This window comes from Crinia signifera, chromosome 6 (assembly GCF_055691185.1).
Source record: "Crinia signifera chromosome 6, ASM5569118v1, whole genome shotgun sequence".
Lineage (NCBI taxonomy): Eukaryota > Metazoa > Chordata > Amphibia > Anura > Myobatrachidae > Crinia > Crinia signifera.
This window is the reverse complement of record NC_139222.1, coordinates 264,944-290,185: the sequence shown is the minus strand read 5'-3', so window position 1 is coordinate 290,185 and position 25,242 is coordinate 264,944. Positions and strand designations below refer to the sequence as shown.

General features: G+C 48.4%; 1 protein-coding gene across 2 annotated transcripts in view; it reads left to right on the top strand.

Moving 5' to 3' along the window:
• LOC146009843 (uncharacterized) overlaps positions 1 to 25,242 on the top strand; it is a 36,076-nt gene extending 10,834 nt beyond the window's left edge. For both annotated transcript variants that reach the window (XM_083150381.1, XM_083150382.1), the window contains exons 5-6: positions 428 to 584; positions 23,162 to 25,242. In XM_083150381.1, the coding sequence (XP_083006507.1) occupies positions 428 to 584; positions 23,162 to 23,982 (978 nt within the window). In that variant the 3' untranslated portion in view covers positions 23,983 to 25,242. The remainder of the gene's footprint in view (positions 1 to 427; positions 585 to 23,161) is intronic.

Below are 25,242 nucleotides of genomic sequence, written 5' to 3'. Positions count from 1 at the left end.
CCATATCCACTATCAACGCCAACCCGAAGCCTGGCCGGCGCAACAATACCGCGAGGGGCGGCGGTACGTGTCCTCCGACCTTTTCATAACCCCACTATCCATGTCGTCGCAGATGCACTTCGTGCTAGGAAACAAGTACCGATTTCTTTCTTCACTGACCCCTCTGAGTCCATCTGGATGACACAGGGTCCCCCTCCCCCCCTGTTTATTATTTTGTGGTTCTTACTGTATATTTGTGTGGTCTACGTGGGGAAATAACTTCATTTTCTGTGCCAGTAGGAGGGACTAGAGGCCGGGGATTACATTTATCTAACTCCTATTCTTCAGTCTCCTCTATAAATGCATAGTCTTCACTATAATAATGCACTAATATTATACTGTTTAGTCTCAATTAATGTAATCACACTGTATTAACATGGTGTTTTAGGGTGAAAATGTGACAGATATTAAGGTAGAAGATATAGAGGTGGCAGCAGAGACGTACGTGACTGATATCAAAGCAGAAGATACAGGGGGAGAAGAGACGTATGTGAGGGGTGATCAGCAGTGTAAGGAGGAGGAAATCCCTACAGATATCAGCACAAGTGAGTAATAAATACATATTACAGAGAAGAGTCACATATTCTCCCAATGAGTAGAATGAATCTGCCCAGTGGGAGAGTCAGGAGCCATCAGCCCCTATTATACTCCTGCTCTCCACCTCACATCATGTCACTGTGTGTTACCAGCCCAGAGATCTGACCAGTCTCCTCCCCACACTCTCTGGTGTATCTCGTACATCAGCAGCCATCAGCCCCTATTATACTCCTGCTCTCCCCCTCACATCATGTCACTGTGTGTTACCAGCCCAGAGATCTGACCAGTCTCCTCCCCGCACTCTCTGGTGTATCTCATACATCAGGAGCCATCAGCCCCTATTATACTCCTGCTCTCCCCTTACATCATGTCACTGTATGTTACCAGCCCAGAGATCTGACCAGTCTCCTCCCTGCACTCTCTGGTGTATCTCATACATCAGGAGCCATCAGCCCCTATTATACTCCTGCTCTCCCTTACATCATGTCACTGTGTGTTTCCAGCCCAGAGATCTGACCAGTCTCCTCCCCGCACTCTCTGGTGTATCTCCTACATCAGGAGCCATCAGCCCCTATTATACTCCTGCTCTCCCCTCACATCACGTCACTGTGTGTTACCAGCCCAGAGATCTGACCAGTCTCCTCCCCGCACTCTCTGGTGTATCTCATACATCAGCAGCCATCAGCCCCTATTATACTCCTGCTCTCCCCCTCACATCATGTCACTGTGTGTTACCAGCCCAGAGATCTGACCAGTCTCCTCCCCGCACTCTCTGGTGTATCTCATACATCAGGTGCCATCAGCCCCTATTATACTCCTGCTCTCCCCCTCACATCATGTCACTGTGTGTTACCAGCCCAGAGATCTGACCAGTCTCCTCCCCGCACTCTCTGGTGTATCTCATACATCAGGAGCCATCAGCCCCTATTATACTCCTGCTCTCCCTCTCACATCATGTCACTGTGTGTTACCAGCCCAGAGATCTGACCAGTCTCCTCCCCGCACTCTCTGGTGTATCTCATACATCAGCAGCCATCAGCCACTATTATACTCCTGCTCTCCCCTCACATCATGTCACTGTGTGTTACCAGCCCAGAGATCTGACCAGTCTCCTCCACGCACTCTCTGGTGTATCTCATACATCAGGAGCCATCAGCCCCTATTATACTCCAGCTCTCCCCCTAACATCATGTCACTGTGTGTTACCAGCCCAGAGATCTGACCAGTCTCCTCCACGCACTCTCTGGTGTATCTCATACATCAGGAGCCATCAGCCCCTATTATACTCCAGCTCTCCCCCTAACATCATGTCACTGTGTGTTACCAGCCCAGAGATCTGACCAGTCTCCTCCCCGCACTCTCTGGTGTATCTCATACATCAGACGCCATCAGCCCCTATTATACTCCTGCTCTCCCCCTCACATCATGTCACTGTGTGTTACCAGCCCAGAGATCTGACCAGTCTCCTCCCTGCACTCTCTGGTGTATCTCATACATCAGCAGCCATCAGCCCCTATTATACTCCTGCTCCCCCCCTCACATCATGTCACTGTGTGTTACCAGCCCAGAGATCTGACCAGTCTCCTCCCCGCACTCTCTGGTGTATCTCATACATCAGGAGCCATCAGCACCTATTATACTCCTGCTCTCCCCCTCACATCATGTCACTGTGTGTTACCAGCCCAGAGATCTGACCAGTCTCCTCCCCGCACTCTCTGGTGTATCTCATACATCAGGAGCCGTCAGCCCCTATTATACTCCTGCTCTCCCCCTCACATCATGTCACTGTGTGCTACCAGCCCAGAGATCTGACCAGTCTCCTCCCCGCACTCTCTGGTGTATCTCATACATCAGTCGCCATCAGCCCCTATTATACTCCTGCTCTCCCCTCACATCATGTCACTGTGTATTACCAGCCCAGAGATCTGACCAGTCTCCTCCCCGCACTCTCTGGTGTATCTCATACATCAGGAGCCATCAGCCCCTATTATACTCCTGCTCTCCCCTCACATCATGTCACTGTGTGTTACCAGCCCAGAGATCTGACCAGTCTCCTCCCCGCACTCTCTGGTGTATCTCATACATCAGGAGCCATCAGCCCCTATTATACTCCTGCTCTCCCCCTCACATCATGTCACTGTGTGTTACCAGCCCAGAGATCTGACCAGTCTCCTCCCCGCACTCTCTGGTGTATCTCATACATCAGCAGCCATCAGCACCTATTATACTCCTGCTCTCCCCCTCACATCATGTCACTGTGTGTTACCAGCCCAGAGATCTGACCAGTCTCCTCCCCGCACTCTCTGGTGTATCTCATACATCAGGAGCCATCAGCCCCTATTATACTCCTGCTCTCCCCCTCACATCATGTCACTGTGTATTACCAGCCCAGAGATCTGACCAGTCTCCTCCCCGCACTCTCTGGTGTATCTCATACATCAGGAGCCATCAGCCCCTATTATACTCCTGCTCTCCCCCTCACATCATGTCACTGTGTATTACCAGCCCAGAGATCTGACCAGTCTCCTCCCCGCACTCTCTGGTGTATCTCATACATCAGCAGCCATCAGCACCTATTATACTCCTGCTCTCCCCCTCACATCATGTCACTGTGTGTTACCAGCCCAGAGATCTGACCAGTCTCCTCCCCGCACTCTCTGGTGTATCTCATACATCAGGAGCCATCAGCCCCTATTATACTCCTGCTCTCCCCCTCACATCATGTCACTGTGTGTTACCAGCCCAGAGATCTGACCAGTCTCCTCCCCGCACTCTCTGGTGTACCTCATACATCAGGAGCCATCAGTCCCTATTATACTCCTGCTCTCCCCCTCACATCATGTCACTGTGTGTTACCAGCCCAGAGATCTGACCAGTCTCCTCCCCGCACTCTCTGGTGTATCTCATACATCAGACGCCATCAGCCCCTATTATACTCCTGCTCTCCCCCTCACATCATGTCACTGTGTGTTACCAGCCCAGAGATCTGACCAGTCTCCTCCCCGCACTCTCTGGTGTATCTCATACATCAGGAGCCATCAGCCCCTATTATACTCCTGCTCTCCCTCTCACATCATGTCACTGTGTGTTACCAGCCCAGAGATCTGACCAGTCTCCTCCCCGCACTCTCTGGTGTATCTCATACATCAGCAGCCATCAGCCACTATTATACTCCTGCTCTCCCCTCACATCATGTCACTGTGTGTTACCAGCCCAGAGATCTGACCAGTCTCCTCCACGCACTCTCTGGTGTATCTCATACATCAGACGCCATCAGCCCCTATTATACTCCAGCTCTCCCTAACATCATGTCACTGTGTGTTACCAGCCCAGAGATCTGACCAGTCTCCTCCCTGCACTCTCTGGTGTATCTCATACATCAGCAGCCATCAGCCCCTATTATACTCCTGCTCCCCCCCTCACATCATGTCACTGTGTGTTACCAGCCCAGAGATCTGACCAGTCTCCTCCCCGCACTCTCTGGTGTATCTCATACATCAGCAGCCATCAGCCCCTATTATACTCCTGCTCCCCCCCTCACATCATGTCACTGTGTGTTACCAGCCCAGAGATCTGACCAGTCTCCTCCCCGCACTCTCTGGTGTATCTCATACATCAGGAGCCATCAGCACCTATTATACTCCTGCTCTCCCCCTCACATCACGTCACTGTGTTACCAGCCCAGAGATCTGACCAGTCTCCTCCCCGCACTCTCTGGTGTACCTCATACATCAGGAGCCATCAGTCCCTATTATACTCCTGCTCTCCCCCTCACATCATGTCACTGTGTGTTACCAGCCCAGAGATCTGACCAGTCTCCTCCCCGCACTCTCTGGTGTATCTCATACATCAGACGCCATCAGCCCCTATTATACTCCTGCTCTCCCCTCACATCATGTCACTGTGTATTACCAGCCCAGAGATCTGACCAGTCTCCTCCCCGCACTCTCTGGTGTATCTCATACATCAGGAGCCATCAGCCCCTATTATACTCCTGCTCTCCCCTCACATCATGTCACTGTGTGTTACCAGCCCAGAGATCTGACCAGTCTCCTCCCCGCACTCTCTGGTGTATCTCATACATCAGGAGCCATCAGCCCCTATTATACTCCTGCTCTCCCCCTCACATCATGTCACTGTGTGTTACCAGCCCAGAGATCTGACCAGTCTCCTCCCCGCACTCTCTGGTGTATCTCATACATCAGCAGCCATCAGCACCTATTATACTCCTGCTCTCCCCCTCACATCATGTCACTGTGTGTTACCAGCCCAGAGATCTGACCAGTCTCCTCCCCGCACTCTCTGGTGTATCTCATACATCAGGAGCCATCAGCCCCTATTATACTCCTGCTCTCCCCCTCACATCATGTCACTGTGTATTACCAGCCCAGAGATCTGACCAGTCTCCTCCCCGCACTCTCTGGTGTATCTCATACATCAGGAGCCATCAGCCCCTATTATACTCCTGCTCTCCCCCTCACATCATGTCACTGTGTATTACCAGCCCAGAGATCTGACCAGTCTCCTCCCCGCACTCTCTGGTGTATCTCCTACATCAGCAGCCATCAGCACCTATTATACTCCTGCTCTCCCCCTCACATCATGTCACTGTGTGTTACCAGCCCAGAGATCTGACCAGTCTCCTCCCCGCACTCTCTGGTGTATCTCATACATCAGACGCCATCAGCCCCTATTATACTCCTGCTCTCCCCCTCACATCATGTCACTGTGTGTTACCAGCCCAGAAATCTGACCAGTCTCCTCCCCGCACTCTCTGGTGTATCTCATACATCAGGAGCCATCAGCCCCTATTATACTCCTGCTCTCCCCCTCACATCATGTCACTGTGTGTTACCAGCCCAGAGATCTGACCAGTCTCCTCCCTGCACTCTCTCTGTGTATCTCATACATCAGGAGCCATCAGCCCCTATTATACTCCTGCTCACCCCCTCACATCATGTCACTGTGTGTTACCAGCCCAGAGATCTGACCAGTCTCCTCCCCGCACTCTCTGGTGTATCTCATACATCAGGAGCCATCAGCCCCTGTTATACTCCTGCTCTCCCCTCACATCATGTCACTGTGTTACCAGCCCAGAGATCTGACCAGTCTCCTCCCCGCACTCTCTGGTGTATCTCATACATCAGCAGCCATCAGCCCCTATTATACTCCTGCTCTCCCCTCACATCATGTCACTGTGTTACCAGCCCAGAGATCTGACCAGTCTCCTCCCCGCACTCTCTGGTGTATCTCATACATCAGGTGCCATCAGCCCCTATTATACTCCTGCTCTCCCCTCACATCATGTCACTGTGTGTTACCAGCCCTGAGATCTCACCAGTCTCCTCCCCGCACTCTCTGGTGTATCTCATACATCAGGAGCCATCAGCCCCTATTATACTCCTGCTCTCCCCGTCACATCATGTCACTGTGTGTTACCAGCCCAGAGATCTGACCAGTCTCCTCCCCGCACTCTCTGGTGTATCTCATACATCAGCATCCATCAGCCCCTATTATACTGGCTTTGCGGGTGACTTTTTCCAGTTGTATAATCTGTGCAGTAAGAGTTAGATTTGCTGTGTGTACACATATATATTTGTATACGGAACTCTAAATTGTAGTACATCGCAATGATCTGTCCCCTTGGGGGTTACAGGAATATTGTAGTGCTGTGTGTGGATTCTGTAGACAGAAGAGGCTCGTCCGTTTGCCATCATTTAACGAGTAAGGAAAGCTAGAGTATTATGTTAACGACAAATGTCCTAAGGATAACTTTCATTTATTTAATTTATTTATTTACAGTGTCTTATATAGCGGCAGATTCCGTTACAGTGTCTTATATAGCGCAGCAGATTCCGTTACAGCGTCTTATATAGCGCAGCAGATTCCGTTACAGCGTCTTATATAGCGCGGCAGATTCCGTTACAGTGTCTTATATAGCGCAGCAGATTCCATTATAGTGTCTTATATAGCGCGGCAGATTCCGTTACAGTGTCTTATATAGCGCAGCAGATTCCGTTACAGTGTCTTATATAGCGCAGCAGATTCCGTTACAGTGTCTTATATAGCGCAGCAGATTCCGTTAGTGTCTTATATAGCGCAGCAGATTCTGTTACAGTGTCTCATATAGCGCAGCAGATCCCGTTACAGTGTCTTATATAGCGCAGCAGATTCTGTTACAGTGTCTTATATAGCGCTGCAGTTTCCGTTACAGCGTCTTATATAGCGCAGCAGATTCCGTTACAGCGTCTTATATAGCGCAGCAGATTCCGTTACAGTGTCTTATATAGCCCAGCAGATTCCGTTACAGTGTCTTATATAGCGCGGCAGATTCCGTTACAGTGTCTTATATAGCGCGGCAGATTCCGTTACAGGTTATTATATAGCGCAGCAGATTCTGTTACAGTGTCTTATATAGCGCAGCAGATTCCGTTAGTGTCTTATATAGCGCAGCAGATTCTGTTAGTGTCTTATATAGCGCAGCAGATTCCGTTACAGTGTCTTATATAGCGCAGCAGATTCCGTTAGTGTCTTATATAGCGCGGCAGATTCCGTTACAGTGTCTTATATAGCGCAGCAGATTCCGTTAGTGTCTTATATAGCGCAGCAGATTCCGTTACAGTGTCTTATATAGCAGCAGATTCCGTTACAGCGTCTTATATAGCGCAGCAGATTCCGTTACAGTGTCTTATATAGCAGCAGATTCCGTTACAGCGTCTTATATAGCGCAGCAGATTCCGTTACAGCGTCTTATATAGCGCAGCAGATCCCGTTACAGTGTCTTATATAGCGCAGCAGATTCTGTTACAGTGTCTTATATAGCGCGGCAGTTTCCGTTACAGCGTCTTATATAGCGCAGCAGATTCCGTTACAGCGTCTTATATAGCGCAGCAGATTCCGTTACAGTGTCTTTATATAGCCCAGCAGATTCCGTTACAGTGTCTTTATATAGCGCGGCAGATTCCGTTACAGTGTCTTATATAGCGCGGCAGATTCCGTTACAGGTTATTATATAGCGCAGCAGATTCTGTTACAGTGTCTTATATAGCGCAGCAGATTCCGTTAGTGTCTTATATAGCGCAGCAGATTCTGTTAGTGTCTTATATAGCGCAGCAGATTCCGTTAGTGTCTTATATAGCGCAGCAGATTCCGTTAGTGTCTTATATAGCGCAGCAGATTCCGTTACAGTGTCTTATATAGCACAGCAGATTCCGTTACAGCGTCTTATATAGCACAGCAGATTCCGTTACAGTGTCTTATATAGCAGCAGATTCCGTTACAGTGTCTTATATAGCGCAGCAGATTCCGTTAGTGTCTTATATAGCGCAGCAGATTCCGTTACAGTGTCTTATATAGCAGCAGATTCCGTTACAGCGTCTTATATAGCGCAGCAGATTCCGTTACAGTGTCTTATATAGCAGCAGATTCCGTTACAGCGTCTTATATAGCGCAGCAGATTCCGTTACAGCGTCTTATATAGCGCAGCAGATTCCGTTTATATAGCGCAGCAGATTCTGTTACAGCGTCTTATATAGCGCAGCAGATTCCGTTACAGCGTCTTATATAGCGCGGCAGATTCCGTTACAGCGTCTTATATAGCGCGACAGATTCCGTTACAGTTTATTATATAGCGCGGCAGATTCCGTTGCAGTGTCTTATATAGCGCGGCAGATTCCGTTACAGTGTCTTATATAGCACAGCAGATTCCGTTACAGTGTCTTATATAGCGCAGCAGATTCCGTTACAGTGACTTATATAGCGCAGCAGATTCCGTTACAGCGTCTTATATAGAGCAGCAGATTCCGTTACAGTGTATTATATAGCGCAGCAGATTCCGTTACAGCGTCTTATATAGCGCAGCAGATTCCGTTACAGTGTCTTATATAGCGCAGCAGATTCCGTTACAGTGTCTTATATAGCGCAGCAGATTCCGTTACAGTGTCTTATATAGCGCAGCAGATTCCGTTACAGAGTCTTATATAGGGCAGCAGATTCCGTTACAGTGTCTTATATAGTGCAGCAGATTCCGTTACAGCGTCTTATATAGCGCAGCAGATTCCGTTAGTGTCTTATATAGCGCAGCAGATTCCGTTACAGTGTCTTATATAGCGCAGCAGATTCCGTTACAGTGTCTTATATAACGCAGCAGATTCGGTTACAGTGTCTTATATAGCGCAGCAGATTCCGTTACAGTGTCATATATAACGCAGCAGATTCTGTTACAGTGTCTTATATAGCGCGGCATATTCCGTTACAGTGGCTTATATAGCGCAGCAGATTCCGTTACAGTGTCTTATATAGCGCAGCAGATTCCGTTACAGTGTCATATATAACGCAGCAGATTCCGTTACAGCGTCTTATATAGCGCGGCAGATTCCGTTAGTGTCTTATATAGCGCAGCAGATTCCGTTACAGTGTCTTATATAGCGCAGCAGATTCTGTTACAGTGTCTTATATAGCGCAGCAGATTCCGTTACAGTGTCATATATAACGCAGCAGATTCTGTTAGTGTCTTATATAGCGCAGCAGATTCCGTTACAGTGTCTTATATAGCGCAGCAGATTCCGTTACAGTGTCTTATATAGCGCAGCAGATTCCGTTACAGTGTCCTATATAACGCAGCAGATTCTGTTACAGTGTCTTATATAGCGCAGCAGATTCCGTTACAGTGTCATATATAACGCAGCAGATTCTGTTACAGTGTCTTATATAGCGCGGCAGATTCCGTTACAGTGTCTTATATAGCGCAGCAGATTCCGTTACAGTGTCATATATAACGCAGCAGATTCTGTTACAGTGTCTTATATAGCGCAGCAGATTCCGTTACAGCGTCTTATATAGCGCAGCAGATTCCGTTACAGTGTCATATATAACGCAGCAGATTCTGTTACAGTGTCTTATATAGCGCAGCAGATTCCGTTACAGCGTCTTATATAGCGCGGCAGATTCCGTTACAGTGTCTTATATAACGCAGCAGATTCTGTTACAGTGTCTTATATAGCGCAGCAGATTCCGTTACAGCGTCTTATATAGCGCGGCAGATTCCGTTGCGCTTTACAATTGGAAACAACAGTGATTAAACAAACTGGGTAGATACAAACCGACAGAGAGGTAGGAGGGCCCTGCTCGCAAATTTACAATCTGTAGGATTAAATGAATTAAAATAACTCTTAGGGAGGGCGTCTCGTGTGCCCCATGGACTCAGAACTGGTAAGCACCAAAGCCCAATTTTGTCATCCTTGAAGCACCCTGGAAGACCATTGAGGCTCACCAATGCTGTCCCTAAGAGTGTGGGATGTCTCATCTCAGGATGGAAATGTACTATACAATCCACTGTTACCGACCTGCCTGGTCCATACATTACCCTGGACATGTATCATGACATGTTTGCTGCCTGCACCATGGGACAGAGAGCGTTTTCACAATGGACTTATGAAACCAGGCAGCGACTGTCCCAGTAATCCATAATGGGTAATATTCCCTGCAGACCCTGACATTACTCTGAAGTTACACGCAATTACATACATACATATACATACGCCCTGCTCCTCCCCTCACCTGCCCTACAACTGCTCTGCTCCTCCCCTCACCCGCCCTGCTCCTCCCCTCACCTGCCCTGCTCCTCCCCTCACCTGCCCTACAACTGCTCTACTCCTCACCTGCCCTACTCCTCCCCTCACCTGCCCTGCTCCTCCCCTCACCTGCTCTACTCCTCCCCTCACCTGCTCTACTCCCCTCACCCGCCCTGCTCCTCCCCTCACCTGCCCTGCTCCTCCCCTCACCTGCCCTACTCCTCCCCTCCCCTACAACTGCCCTCCTCCTCCCCTCACCTGCCCTAACTCTGCTCTACTCCTCCCCTCACCTGCCCTGCTCCTCCCCTCACCTGCCCTACAACTGCTCTACTCCTCCCCTCACCTGCCCTGCTCCTCCCCTCACCTGCCCTACAACTGCTCTGCTCCTCCCCTCACCCGCCCTGCTCCTCCCCTCACCTGCCCTACAACTGCTCTGCTCCTCCCCTCACCCGCCCTGCTCCTCCCCTCACCTGCCCTACAACTGCTCTGCTCCTCCCCTCACCTGCCCTGCTCCTCCCCTCACCTGCCCTACAACTGCTCTGCTCCTCACCCGCCCTGCTCCTCCCCTCACCTGCCCTACAACTGCTCTGCTCCTCCCCTCACCCGCCCTGCTCCTCACCTGCCCTGCTCCTCCCCTCACCTGCCCTGCTCCTCCCCTCACCTGCCCTGCTCCTCCCCTCACCTGCTCTACTCCTCCCCTCACCTGCCCTACAACTGCTCTACTCCTCCCCTCACCCGCCCTGCTCCTCCCCTCACCTGCCCTGCTCCTCCCCTCACCTGCCCTACACCTGCTCTACTCCTCCCCTCACCTGCCCTGCTCCTCCCCTCACCTGCCCTACAACTGCTCTGCTCCTCCCCTCACCCGCCCTGCTCCTCCCCTCACCCGCCCTGCTCCTCCCCTCACCTGCCCTGCTCCTCCCCTCACCTGCTCTACTCCTCCCCTCACCTGCCCTACAACTGCTCTACTCCTCCCCTCACCCGCCCTGCTCCTCCCCTCACCTGCCCTACAACTGCTCTGCTCCTCCCCTCACCTGCCCTACAACTGCCCTGCTCCTCCCCTCACCTGCCCTGCTCCTCCCCTCACCTGCCCTACTCCTCCCCTCACCTGCCCTACAACTGCTCTACTCCTCCCCTCACCTGCTCCTCCCCTCACCTGCCCTACAACTGCTCTACTCCTCCCCTCACCTGCCCTGCTCCTCCCCTCACCTGCCCTACAACTGCTCTACTCCTCCCCTCACCTGCCCTACTCCTCCCCTCACCTGCCCTACAACTGCTCTACTCCTCCCCTCACCCGCCCTGTTCCTCCCCTCACCTGCCGTACAACTGCTCTACTCCTCCCCTCACCCGCCCTGCTCCTCCCCTCACCTGCCCTACAACTGCTCTACTCCTCCCCTCACCCGCCCTACTCCTCCCCTCACCTGCCCTACAACTGCTCTACTCCTCCCCTCACCCGCCCTACTCCTCCCCTCACCTGCCCTACAACTGCTCTACTCCTCCCCTCACCCGCCCTACTCCTGCCCTACAAATGGTGATCTTCTGCCACACTCCCCTGTTTACATCAGGGATCTGGTGAACTTCTGGTGCACTCTTCAAGTCACACCAGGGATCTGTCAATCTGCTGACACACTAGATACACCAGGGGTCTGGTGATTTTCTGGCGGACTCCACTAGCTACACCAGGGATCTGGCGATCTGCTGATACTCCTCGAGTTACACTAGGGATTCTACAAGCAGAGACAAAGCCAACTCACTCCTAGACCACCGTATTTCAGGATTATTTAGTCTCCATAACGTTCTGTACTCAAACAATTTTAGGTGGCTTCACTGATTATTAGTCCAACTTTTATAACCTCCGGCAAGATCTCAGTCCACCCTCCTAATGTGGCTCTCCCAAACACAGGATGAGTTGTTACATAGAGAGACCTCGCCCTGGAGAAACTCACATAGGTTCTTAAGGAGGCCAGGAGGAGGTCTGCACCAGGTACAATGTGTCAGAAATGCTTCTAGATCTCTCCAGTGGACATTGTTATCCCCCAAGAAGGACACAACCTGAGCTATGTCCCGGCTGCAGGCCTATCTCACCACTGAATGTTCACCTTAAATTATTAACCATAATAGATGGGTCTAGGTCATAACCAGCTTCACATGATCATATGTGGCCTTCGTTCCAGGTCATGATCATGTGTGGCCTTCGTTCCAGGTCTTGATCATGTGTGGCCTTCGTTCCAGGTCTTGATCATGTGTGGCCTTCATTCCAGGTCATGATCATGTGTGGCCTTCATTCCAGGTCATGATCATGTGTGGCCTTCATTCCAGGTCATGATCATGTGTGGCCTTCATTCCAGGTCATGATCATGTGTGGCCTTCATTCCAGGTCTTGATCATGTGTGGCCTTCGTTCCAGGTCTTGATCATGTGTGGCCTTCGTTCCAGGTCTTGATCATGTGTGGCCTTCGTTCCAGGTCATGATCATATGTGGCCTTCGTTCCAGGTCATGATCATATGTGGCCTTCATTCCAGGTCATGATCATGTGTGGCCTTCATTCCAGGTCATGATCATGTGTGGCCTTCGTTCCAGGTCTTGATCATGTGTGGCCTTCGTTCCAGGTCTTGATCATGTGTGGCCTTCGTTCCAGGTCTTGATCATGTGTGGCCTTCGTTCCAGGTCTTGATCATGTGTGGCCTTCGTTCCAGGTCTTGATCATATGTGGCCTTCGTTCCAGGTCATGATCATGTGTGGCCTTCATTCCAGGTCATGATCATGTATGGCCTTCATTCCAGGTCATGATCATGTGTGGCCATCTGATCGTGATCATGTGTGACCTGGAACGAAGGCCACACATGTCGCTTGGCTGCAGACAGTGTAACCACTCGCAATGGGAACACAATTACCTTGGCTTGCAGGTGCCGAAACCAATTCACACCCAGTCTTCTTCCTATCCGGTCAGAGTCTTCTCACTTCCACATAATGGACACCAAGGAAAGATGGACAACAAATATCAATTTTGACCTTTTTTTCTGAGGTCTGTAACTAGGGGCACCAACCTTCCAGTATTCAGCACAAAATAAGCACTTCAGCAGCACACAATAATCACAATGCAGAAATCCAACAATAATTCAGCAATAATCACAATACATTCTAACCTGCAGTACCCGGGTACGCTCTATTACTAGGGCCGGCCAGTCTTGAACGGAACCGGTGCACCGTGTTAGCGTCCAGGGAGAAAATCACACTTTGACTAATAAGATCTCAAGGACTAAATCCCATGGAAACAGAGGAAGAAGAATAAGGGAACCGCTGCAGTAAAGGGAAGGACCTCCAGACTGATAAAAGCTGAATTCTGACTTTTTAGAGATCAAATCTTTAAGTATCCAGAACGTCCTGTAAAATCCCCAAAAGGCTTGTCACCTAAATCAAGATGTGTGGTGTTTCGTCTTCTCACACCGTTCCACATAGGATCTCCATATACCGTGATAACATCTGCCTGTAACCGGTTTCCTAGCAGTCATCATTGGCTTAATCCCCATAATGTGCCAATGGAGAAAGGAGGACTGGCATCTTGGATTGAGCCTTTTACTGACTCAGAAGAGTCCGAGCATTACGCCTGTGTGGGACAGTTTGCAGCCACTAGAGACAAGTGCTGTTTTCCTTTCAGAAGTCTGTAGCTTAGCTGAGGGGATAATTCCAATAGACAATCATTGCTTTGACTAACCGTGCCTACGGAACGACTGAGCATGAAATTCAGCCTGGACACTATTGATGTCCAAGTAGAATAAATGGATTTTATATTGGAGTGCTCCAGGGAAGCAGCTACACGGGCACTTGAAGAGTCTACCCCTAATGACTCCAAGAAATACTACATAAAAGGATAAGAGTGTATACCGAGACCAGCGCTTCCTTTGTGTTTTACCAGGACAAAGAAATGAAGGTATGGAAATAGGGAGTATTAAAAATCAATACTTTTCTTTCTTAGCCAAATATCGACTTTAACAGTGGAGGTTTACATCTGTATTCAAAAGACACCAATATATGATTAATCTACTGAATACTTATGTGAGTACCCAGCCACTGATTATAGCAACCACAGATATACACATTGTCCATGTAAAATAACATCCCGAGGACAGGACTACCGCTGCTGAAGAAAAGTGGATCTACATCTGGCTAAGAAAGAAAATCATAGAAAGGAAGTTTTGATTTCCTTTTCAGGGTCCATGGGTCCCACAGGGGACATCGGGGTTGTAGGCGGATCCAGGGGGTCCGAGGCACCAATCAGCGAAGCTATTTAAAATTCCCAGAATGCCCGGGCCCTCTCCCCTACAACCCCGCCTCCAGGCTCATGCAGCCAGTTTTTGTTTGGTGCCTGCAGGAAGCAGACACACCTGTTATCAGCAGGGATTACCTCACTGAGGTAATCCCATAAGAAGCTTTTATTTTTCATTTTCTATTTTTTTAACTTTGAATTTGCCGCTTAAGCGGCACATGCTGCCCCCCGCCATCAATCATCTGATGGCGGCGCGAGCAGCCACGTCACTCCGACCGGCGCCGACAGTTCACCAACGGCCTTGGCCAAGCGGGGTAGCCCGGCGGGGGAGACTATCAGTGCCTAGCACCGCCAGAAATCTCCCCCAAAGCAGCGTGGCCGGACAGGAGCAGGTAAGGCTCCCATTGGGAGCGTTATTTGCTGCCTTACCGCACGCTGTGGGAGACAGCCGCGGTAGCTGGCGTGGACACTGACCCCGGTGAGGGACTCCACTAGACCATCGGGGATGGAGCACAGGCCCGGGTTGGGGGACCCACTTTTATCAAGGCTCAAAAAGGCTCCGGTGGGGGAAGACCAGCAAGGGGAGGCGGCGCTTGGCTTGCAGTCCCTCCCCCAGCTTTGGCGCCAATCTCCCAGAGATCTGCCGTCCATTAGCTGTGTTAACACCAAGCCCGCCCCCTTTCTCTCAGACCAGCGCCATTTCTACAGGCACAGAGTCTCCAGAGACCGGGCACTTTCTCCCCTATGAAACCGTCTACAGGCTAAGTAGTTGCTTTCACAGCCACCCTAATCCCCCTTATTCCATAGAGTATAAGCGGTCGATAACAGGGTGTGATAGCATTTATTAGGCTATTGTGTGTGTGAGACCTTTGTGCTAGTTCTATTTCTTCTCTGTCAGTCTTTTTGCACTGTCCACTGTCTCTCTCTCATATCTTCTGAGGAAGATTACTAAGGTTCAGCCTCAGGGGTCACATACACTCAGTGATATCACTCTAGGTTTTCTTTAGTTGAATTTACCTATTGTGTACTGAACCCCCCCCCCCCCCCCTTAGTTGGGTGTGTTTGCAATATGTCCAAACGGGGGCGCAACCAGACAGTCTCCCCAGCTCCTGTCTTGCAAGAGCTGTGCAGCAGGCCTGTCTGAGCAGGAAGTCATCCAGGACGGGCTATGTGTCCATTGCTTTATCCCCCCTGGTCAGTCCACTGCCACGGTGGTTTCTCAACAACCCCCCTGGGCAGCCTTTCAACAATTATTAGGCACCCTAGTGGATCGCCTTCCTCCCTCCATTGCACCTCCTGTAGTCCAGTCCCCTCCACCCTGGGTGGATGCCCTGTCGACCACGGTGCAGACCTTGCAGCAGACTACGGTGGCTATGCAGAAGCTGCTGCCCAATGCTGTGCAACCAACCAGACCCCTGTTAACATTATTGCTCCCTGTAACTCAGGATGACACTGATGATGACGGGGACGATATTTATAATGCAGATGACGACATCAACCTTGATGATCCCATGCCTACTGACACCCCTGCTTCACAAGCAGAGACACCTGACCTGGCAGCTCTCATTCACGCTATCCGTGAAGTGCTTCTGTCAGATTCAGAGGAACCTGAACCTACTGCAAAAACCAAAGACGTTTTCAAGAAGCAGAAGGCAATTAAGGCCCAATTCCCTCACTCTGATCACTTAATAGAGATCAGGACAGATCAATGGGAGGCTTTGGGGAAAAAGTCCAATATCCCTAGAAAACTTTTGCCCAGATATCCACTCCCTCCTGAGGATTGTAAACCATGGGAGATTCCCCCATCAGTGTGTTCCCACATGACTAGGTTGGTCAAACCCTCAGTTCTCCCGATTACTTCGGGATCAGTTCTGAAGGATCCCACGGACAGACATTTGGAACATTCCCTTAGGGCCATATTTTCATTCATGGGCGCGGTCCAGAGACCTACTATAGCTGCAACCTGGGCGGCAAAAGCAATTTTGCCCTGGGTACAGGTAGTGGAAGATGAGCTTCCTCTAGACCAGTGGTTCCCAAACTGTGCGCCTAGGCTCCCTGGGGTGCCTTGGAGCACTTGCAGGGGTGCCTCAGGTTGGTGGTCCAGAACCAATTCAAGTTATTTATGGACAATGAAATAGGCAAAATCAGTGCTTGTGGCTTCCAATTAAGAATATGTGGGTAAACAGAAGTGAATCCTGTTCCTCACTACATAAGTGGACCTAAGGAAAACATTTAAATCACAACTAATTTAATATTTTTCTTGAACTTCGTAACCAACTTTTGGCCATGGGGTGCCGCTAAAAATATTCTGATACTTTAGGGTGCCGTGATTCAGAAAGTTTGGGAACCACTGATCTAGACGCTTCCGAAGATGATAAGTTATCTGTACACCACATAAAACAAGCTGCCTTCCATATTATGGAAGCCATGTCAGATGCAGGCACTTTAGCAGCCAGGGCATCCGCCAGCTCCGTTCAGGCCCGCCGCATCATTTGGCTCAGGCCATGGAAGGCAGACCTGGAATCTAAGAAGACCTTGAAACTTTTGCCCTTTAAGGGCGAGAATTTATTTGGGGAAGAGTTAAATAAAATTGTAGCCTCTTATGCAGCTGCCAAGATGGCATGCTTACCTACATCTCTACCACAAAAAACTAGGACCTCCTCCTTTTGGTCCTTTCGTCCCCAAGGTAAAGCCAGGGGTCAATCATACCCCAGGACTACTCCTATCAACAAGGCAGGTAAGGCCAAACCTAAGCAGTGTAGAAATTAAGTGGCAGACACCAACGGTATCTGTCGCTTTAAGAAGCGCGAACCTGCTCTGTAATTAAATGTCCATACATTTGTAATAGAAAGTATAAATCAGTTTATTAAAACAATATACAATAATATTTTCCCCCAATAGCAATTCATGAATTGTAAACAGAAAACGGACAGACAGGACAAACAACAGACAACATATAATAAAAGCTAGATATTAGCTGGGATTGGCCGATTGGTTCAGTCACTATATGTATGAGGCTTTGTGCAGAATGTAGCTAGAGGCAATTTAGAACTTGAGTATAGTTACCAGTCTAGAGAAATTTCTACATTGTTTCTCTATAAGGGATCAGCACTCCCTGTATAAGAAGCAGCGTTACTCCTGCACAGTCAACTGAATACGTACTTACACTAAATGATATAATTTTGTACAATGGTTTATTACTGATACATTGTGGTGAATACTGTTCTTTAAAAATACAGATCTAGCACGACTAGCGCTACTGAGTGGCCCCCGGGTCACTAAATTTTTTTGAAACCTAAGCAGGCCTGGGCCACTAGACAAGCCCGACAAACCCGCTGCATGACGGGATGGGCCTCCCGCAGGGGGATTCCCAGGTGGGACGCGGACTTCTCCACTTTGCTTTCCAGTGGCTATCCACAACAAAGGATGCCTGGGTAAGGGAAGTTGTCTCTTGGGGATACTCCATCTCATTCAAAAGGCCTCCCCCACGCAAATTCTTCTGCACGGGCCTACCGCACGACCCACACAAAGCAGAACATCTGCAGTCTCGAGTTTTATAGTTTCGGTCCCGCCACACGAAAGAGGACGGGGGTATTACTCGACTCTGTTCCTGGTTCCAAAACCAAACGGAACATACAGGCCTATCCTAAACCTAAAATCACTCAACAAAGTGGTAAGGGTGTCAAAGTTCCGGATGGAGACTTTGAGGACAATAATCTTAGCTCTGGAAGCGGGGGATTATATGGTCTCACTAGACATTCGGGACGCTTACTTACACATCCTCATTCTGCCAGCACACCAGAAATACCTCAGGTTTGCTATTCAGAGCCGTCCTTTCCAATTCCAGGCTCTTCCATTCGGCCTAGCCACAAAAATAATAGCGGTTATGGCAGAACACCTTCACCAGCGGGGTATCCGAGTGTTCCCATACCTGGACGACCTCCGGAAGTTCTGTTATCACACCTCCAGATAACAATCACAACTCTCCAGTCACACGGCTGGCTCCTAAATTGGGAGAAGTCCTCGCTGATCCCTTCTCAACAAATGTTGCACCTGGGAGCTCTCCTGGACACTCGATCATTGAGGATTTTTCTTCCCACGGACAAGTGCAACTCTCTTCATCACCGAATCTGGCTTTTTCTCCAGGGCCCACGGGTCTCTGTTCACTGGGCAATGAGGATTTTGGGCCTGATGGTATCGACATTCGATATGGTAGAATGGGCACGATTCCATTCTCCTCCCTTACAGCGCCTCATCTTGCTGAAATGGAACGGCCTACCCCATCACATCAGGTCCACCTTTTTCCCGTTGACTCCGGAGGTAAAAGAGTCCCTCCAACGGTGGCTGCAAACAGTCCATCTGTCTCAGGGGCGCCCATTCTGGTTCACGTGGACGATTCTAACTACCGACGCCAGCCTTAGAGGTTGGGGGGCGGTAGAATCCCGATCCTTGCAAGGCATGTGGTCCGCTCTGGAAACCCGTCTTTCCATCAACATACTGGAACTCCGGGCAGTTCACAACGCCCTGACCCAGTCGCTGGACCTGCTCCAAGGAAACCTGTGCAGATCAGGTCAGACAACGCCACGGCAGTGGCGTACATAAACTGCCAGGGATGTACTCGCAACATAGCGGCTCTCCACGAAGCTTCCAAGATCCTGGCCTGGGCCGAACAGCACCTACTGGCTCTGTCGGCCGTCTTCATCCCAGGTCTCCTAAATTGGGAGGCAGACTTCCTGAGCCGATGGGATATTCATCCGGGGGAGTGGTCACTCCACCCGGAAGTATTTGCCATCCTGATAGACCGTTGGGGCCTGCTGGATGTGGACCTAATGGCGTCCAGACACAACAACAAAGTGTCCAACTTCGGGTCGAGGTCCAGGGATCCTCAAGCTTGCTTCACGGATTCCCTATCTGTTGCATGGACTTTTCATCTTCCATACACCTTTCCGCCAATTAACATGATTCCCAGAGTCATCAGAAAGTTCAAACAGAAAGGCGGGAACCTCATCCTGATAGCTCCTGCTTGGCCACGCAGGCATTGGTATGTCGACCTTCAACACAAGTCGCACCTACCTCCCTTCACCTTACCCCTTTGGGTGGACCTACTGAGTCAGGGTCCTTGTCTACACCCGGACCCTCAGCGTCTGTCTTTGACGGCGTGGCACTTAAAACTGCCTTACTGAGACGTAAGTGTTTCTCCTCCAACGTTGCTAGGACCATGATTCGAGCACTCAAACCAGCATCCACAAGGATTTATCACCGGATATGGCACACCTATTTTACATGGTGCTCATCTAGGAAGTTCGGTCCGAAGGTCTTCAAGGTAGCCAGAATCCTGGCATTCTTACAAAAGGGCCTGGACATGGGGCTGAGACTGGCCTCCCTAAAAGTTCAGGTCTTCGCTTTTTCTGTCTGCTTTCAGAGGATGTGCGTACGTTCCTACAAGGAGTCCTACATGTCCAACCTCCGTATGTCCCTCCTACAACACCCTGGGACCTATCCCTCGTGTTACAGGCTTTAACCAGGCCCCATTTGAACCGCTTAATGAGGCCGATTTCAAATGGCTGACAGTAAAAACTATATTCCTTCTGGCCATCTCTTCTGCCCGAAGGGTTTCAGGTCTGTCAGCCCTATCTTGCAAATCACCCTTTCTAACTTTTCATTTCGAAAGGGCGGTGTTAAGGACAAAACCTTCTAATTTGCCGAAGGTCGTCTCCAAATTTCATGTTAATCAGGAGATTGTGGTTCCTGCATTCACGGCAAACGGCCTGTCAGTAGACGAACGCTTATTGGATGTGGTCAGGACTCTGACCATATATGTTGACCGTTCCAAGTCGGTCAGGAAATCTGATTCTCTTTTTGTGCTATACGGATTTCACAGAAAGGGGTGGCCAGCAAGCAAACAGACTATTGCTCGCTGGATTCGCATCGCTATCCAAAAGGCTTATCAACAGGCTAACCTGCCTATTCCTGTCTCTATCAAAGCTCACTCTACCAGAGCGGTTGGTCCATCATGGGCAGCACGCCGAGGTGCATCTGCTGAACAGCTGTGCAAGGCTGCAACTGTCCATACTTTCATAAAATTCTATGCATTTGACATGTTCGCCTCCCAGGATGCCTCCTTTGGTCGTCGGGTACTTCTGACACCTCACGCAAATTACCTCCCTTGAATATGGCTTTGAGACATCCCCGATGTCCCCTGTGGGACCCATGGACCCTGAAAAGGAAAGTTATGGTAGACCTACCTTGGTTAACTTCCTTTCCTTAAAGTCCATGGGAACCACAGGGCGCCCTCCCTTCAATTTGTTCCTGAGGTATTCCTATGTGTGATACACTATACTGTGACCATTCTCTTGTCCACGTAATGTGATACGTATGTATGTATGAGTACTGGGGCAGGTGTTCTTCCTGTCCTTCTTTTCTCCGCTTCCTGCTTATGGCTTGTTAAAGGCTGCCTAAGCCTGGAGGCGGGGTTGTAGGGGAGATGGCCCGGGCATTCTGGGAATTTTACATAGCTTCGCTGATTGGTCCCTTGGACCCCCTAGATCCACCTACAACACTGATGTCCCCTGTGGTTCCCATGGACTTCAAGGAAAGGAAGTTAACCAAGGTAGGTCTACCATAACTTTCCTTTTTAATACTCCCTATTTCCATACCCTCATTTCTTTGTCCTGGTAAAAAACAAAGGAAGCGCTGGTCTCGGTATACACTCTTATCCTTTTATGTACTATTGATGTCCAGTTGACCTCAACTGTCAGCTAACTTTTAGAACAGAAGACAGAGTTGGGTAATCTTCCGCACAGGATCGGTTGTTATGGTACTTAGATATGGATGGAGGCACCCTGTTATTAAAATAGTTAGATGATACCGTATTACTTTTTAGGGGTGTGCTACCACTGACACCAAAAGATGTATCAGAATACAGAGAAAGAGAATGTGTGTCCTGTTTGTGGTGCACCAGAGAGAATTAATTAGAGTCAGTAAAAAGTAACCTTTAATTGATTTATTTAAAAACTGCGAAATATAAAACCAAAACACAAAAATTGACAAACAAAGTGAAAGATAGTGCGTGTTAAAAACAGCACGTGTGGGGACTTGCTTGTGTGTCTTTAATGTGTCTCTTTAATTATATATTAATTTTGTGTTTGCGTCTTTGGAAAACAGTCTCTGCTGCAGATGTGGGACGAAAACCTCTGATTACACTTGTAGCTGTTTCCTACATGGATACACTCTTAGCACTGAAATAAGTCCAAGATGCGATAGCATAGCAGCATCACACGATTAATAAGCCCGATAGCAACAGAGTATTTGTACCAATACCAAACTGTTTGTATACATACGCTGTCTTGCCACTACTATTGTCCTACTGTAAAAACACGGGCAGGCGCTGTCTTACCCACTGACAGCTTTGGTTCACAAATCAATGACATTGAGGCTCTGATGAATGTCTGTCTAAATGCGATAGCATAGCAGCATTATACTATCAATAAGCCCGATAGCAACATAGTATTTGTACTATCACCAAACTATCTATATACACACGCTGTCTTGCCACTACATGCTGACAGATTGAAACATAACTAGGTTATTGGAGGCAATTAAAGCCCCTTACCGTGTCATTTCAATATCAGCACAAGCCAATTTAGTGTTAAGCAAGGTATATCTACACCAAAGTGTCGACACACTGAGAAATTAGCAATCAGCAGTAAGCGTGACTATAAGACAGGTGTCAATACAGTGAGGAATCTGGTAACATATGTGAAGAATATGTGATCTTATTTCAGTGCTAAGAGTGTATCCATGTAGGAAACAGCTACAAGTGTAATAAGAGGTTCTCGTCCCACATCTGTAGCAGAGACTGTTTTCCAAAGACGCAAACACAAAATTAATATATTATTAAAGAGACTCATTAAAGACACACAAGCAAGTCCCCACATGTGCTGTTTTTAACACGCACTATCTTTCACTTTGTTTGTCAATTTTTGTGTTTTGTGTTTTGGTTTTATATTTCGCAGTTTTTAAATAAATCAATTAAAGGTTACTTTTTACTGACTCTAATTAATTCTCTCTGGTGCATCTTTTAGAACAGGTCTGGGAGGGACCATTGCCCTAAATGTGGGTGTCTGTCATTTCCCTACCCAAGGATGACTACTACTGCGTTCTTTGTCCAAAGGAAGACTTTCTTAATCTCTTAGGCTCTCCTCTTGCCCCCAGAGGCTTAAAATGAGCTGCCAGCAAGGTATTGGCAAACTGCCCAGAGTTCCAATACATTGATGTGGGGAAAAATCTCCCCTAAGGATCCCTTTCTCCTGAAAGCTGTGATGAAAAAGAAACTTCTCTCTGGCTTTGGTGGGAACACTCTGACTTGATGATGCTGGGGCAGAATTCTAAACCTTAGAAGGGACAAGCAGGTAGTACACCTTGCTTTCCATTCTACTGAGGAATTCCATTTTAATCCAATCTGTCCTTAGATGATCATTGAGGGAGAATTTGTCTGAAAGACCCATCCAGCTTCAAATAGAACCCGGTCTCTCTTTTGTCTGGCTGGCACTGGGACAATGTTCCCTGCCAATTTCACCCAAATAACATGCTCCTTACCCATATAACTGAAGTCCCTAAAGTTCCCAGGCTCCTCCTACCACACATTGGTTTTCCAGTCTCCCCTAAGGCTGAATTGGAAATTTAAAATTTTGCTAACAATATGAAAATATGTTCCTCAAATAATCATTTATCAATTTATTTCCAACAGATGGAGCCACAAGCAGGAATGCTTCTGAAGGGTTTCTCATCGTCACTCCAGTGTTTAAAATCGATAACCTCACACAAGATGTTCCAAATGAAAAATCCATCACCCTGAATATTCATCCAGTACTTCACACTGCCGTTCTATCTGAGCCCGTCAGTCACGAGGAATGTTCTCTTGATACCCCGGGTATTTCTACACATAGTGCAGCTCATAAGGGTGATGCTGTTTTTTCCTGTTCTGAATGTGGTAAAAATTTTATACATCAGTCTGTCTTTGTTAGACATCAGAGAACTCACATGGGTGAGAAACCATTTCCATGCTCGGAGTGTGGCAAATGTTTCACACTGAAATCAGATCTTGTTAAACATCAGAAATGTCACACAGGCGAGAAGCCATTTCCATGTTCTGTGTGTGGGAAATGTTTTACGCTGAAATCAGATCTGGTTAAACACCAGAGAACTCACACCGGTGAGAAGCCATTTCCGTGCTCAGAGTGTGGGAAATGGTTTACACAGAAATCAGATCTTGCTAGGCATCAGAGAACACACACGGGTGAGAAACCATTTCCATGCTCTCAGTGTGGGAAATGGTTTACGCAGAAGTCTGATCTTGCTAGACATCAGAGAATCCACACAGGTGAGAAACCATTTCCATGTACTCAGTGTGGGAAATGGTTTACACAGAAGTCCGATCTGGTCAGACATCAGAGAATCCACACAGGTGAGAAGCAATTTCCGTGTTCTGAGTGTGGGAACATTTTCACATTGAAATCAGAACTTGTTAAACATGGGAAACTTCATACAGCTGAGAAGCCATTTCCATAATCAGAGAGAAAGAGGGTTCCAATAATAATTTAAATATAGTAAATTTAGTAAAAACAAAAAAATTCTACACAGCCAAGTCTTCAAAAAGTCACTGACTTCAAAAGTTGAACTCGCCTCAGCAATTGGCTACAGATAGTCGTTATGTTAGAACTTAATCATCATCAACTGCCCAGAACCATCTCCTTGTCTGGAGCGAATTATCTATAGGTGCCCGAATTACCTAAGGGACCTCGAGCACAGAGTGATGTAACCGGTTTGTCTATATCAGCAGTAAATGTATGAAACGAGCATACGGTAGATGTCACCAATAACTTGTCTACGCGCACATTGGAGCTCACAAGAAGACCGGGATCGAACCCCCTCCACACCTAGTGTGTTACATTCCCTCTTCATGAGGCAGTGTTTCCTCAAGGAACGCTCACAGCCCAGGTTATGGGAATATCCATGCTTGAGCACAGGTGGTTAAAGAAAAACATCTGAGATACTGATTAAGTCAACTATGTGTCTCTTTACAAGCTGGACTGTTGGTGTTCCTTGGGGACCGAAGTTGGGGAACATTGACTAAAGGGCAAGACTTCATCCATACACATCCCTTCAGGATAAGCTGTACTATAAGACACGGGTGATTTATCCTCCGCTCCCCCAGCTTCAAGCATTAGATGAACTGGGAATGGAAGCAATTTGGTTCTCCAGTTCCAGTCCCCTCTTAGACACACAGGGTTCATCTCTCCCTCTAAGATCCAATATTCTCTATTCCAGATCCTCTCCATAGGTGTCTCCATACAGTCTACAGGGCTCTGCCCCCTTTTGTCCCACAGGCTTCTGGGAACTGTGCTTACTCTAATTCAGTGGTTCCCAAACTCACCCATAACCGACACTGGAGATACCTGTGTCCTGCCACGTTTTACATAACCCTAATATGCCGAGGTGATGTGGAAAACATGAACTGTTGGAGCTTCTTCTGAGTTTGGGAATCACTGCTCTAATGGACCGGATGTTGGACTTTGTGACATCCTAACCTTAGGATCCTCTCCCGGTCCTGCAGTCTCTCTACGCAAGTTCCATTCTGGCTTTTGGTTTATACTCGCCCATGTATTGTGCACAGTGACAGTGAATGGGAAACATGATTTTCTTTTCTATCTGAAATGATTCTGTTTGAATAGTGAATAAGTAGTTACAGTAACAGTACATCTATTGGACATGGCATGCGATATTCTGTTCTATTCACCAATAAGGAAATAAATCCTATTATTTACCAAT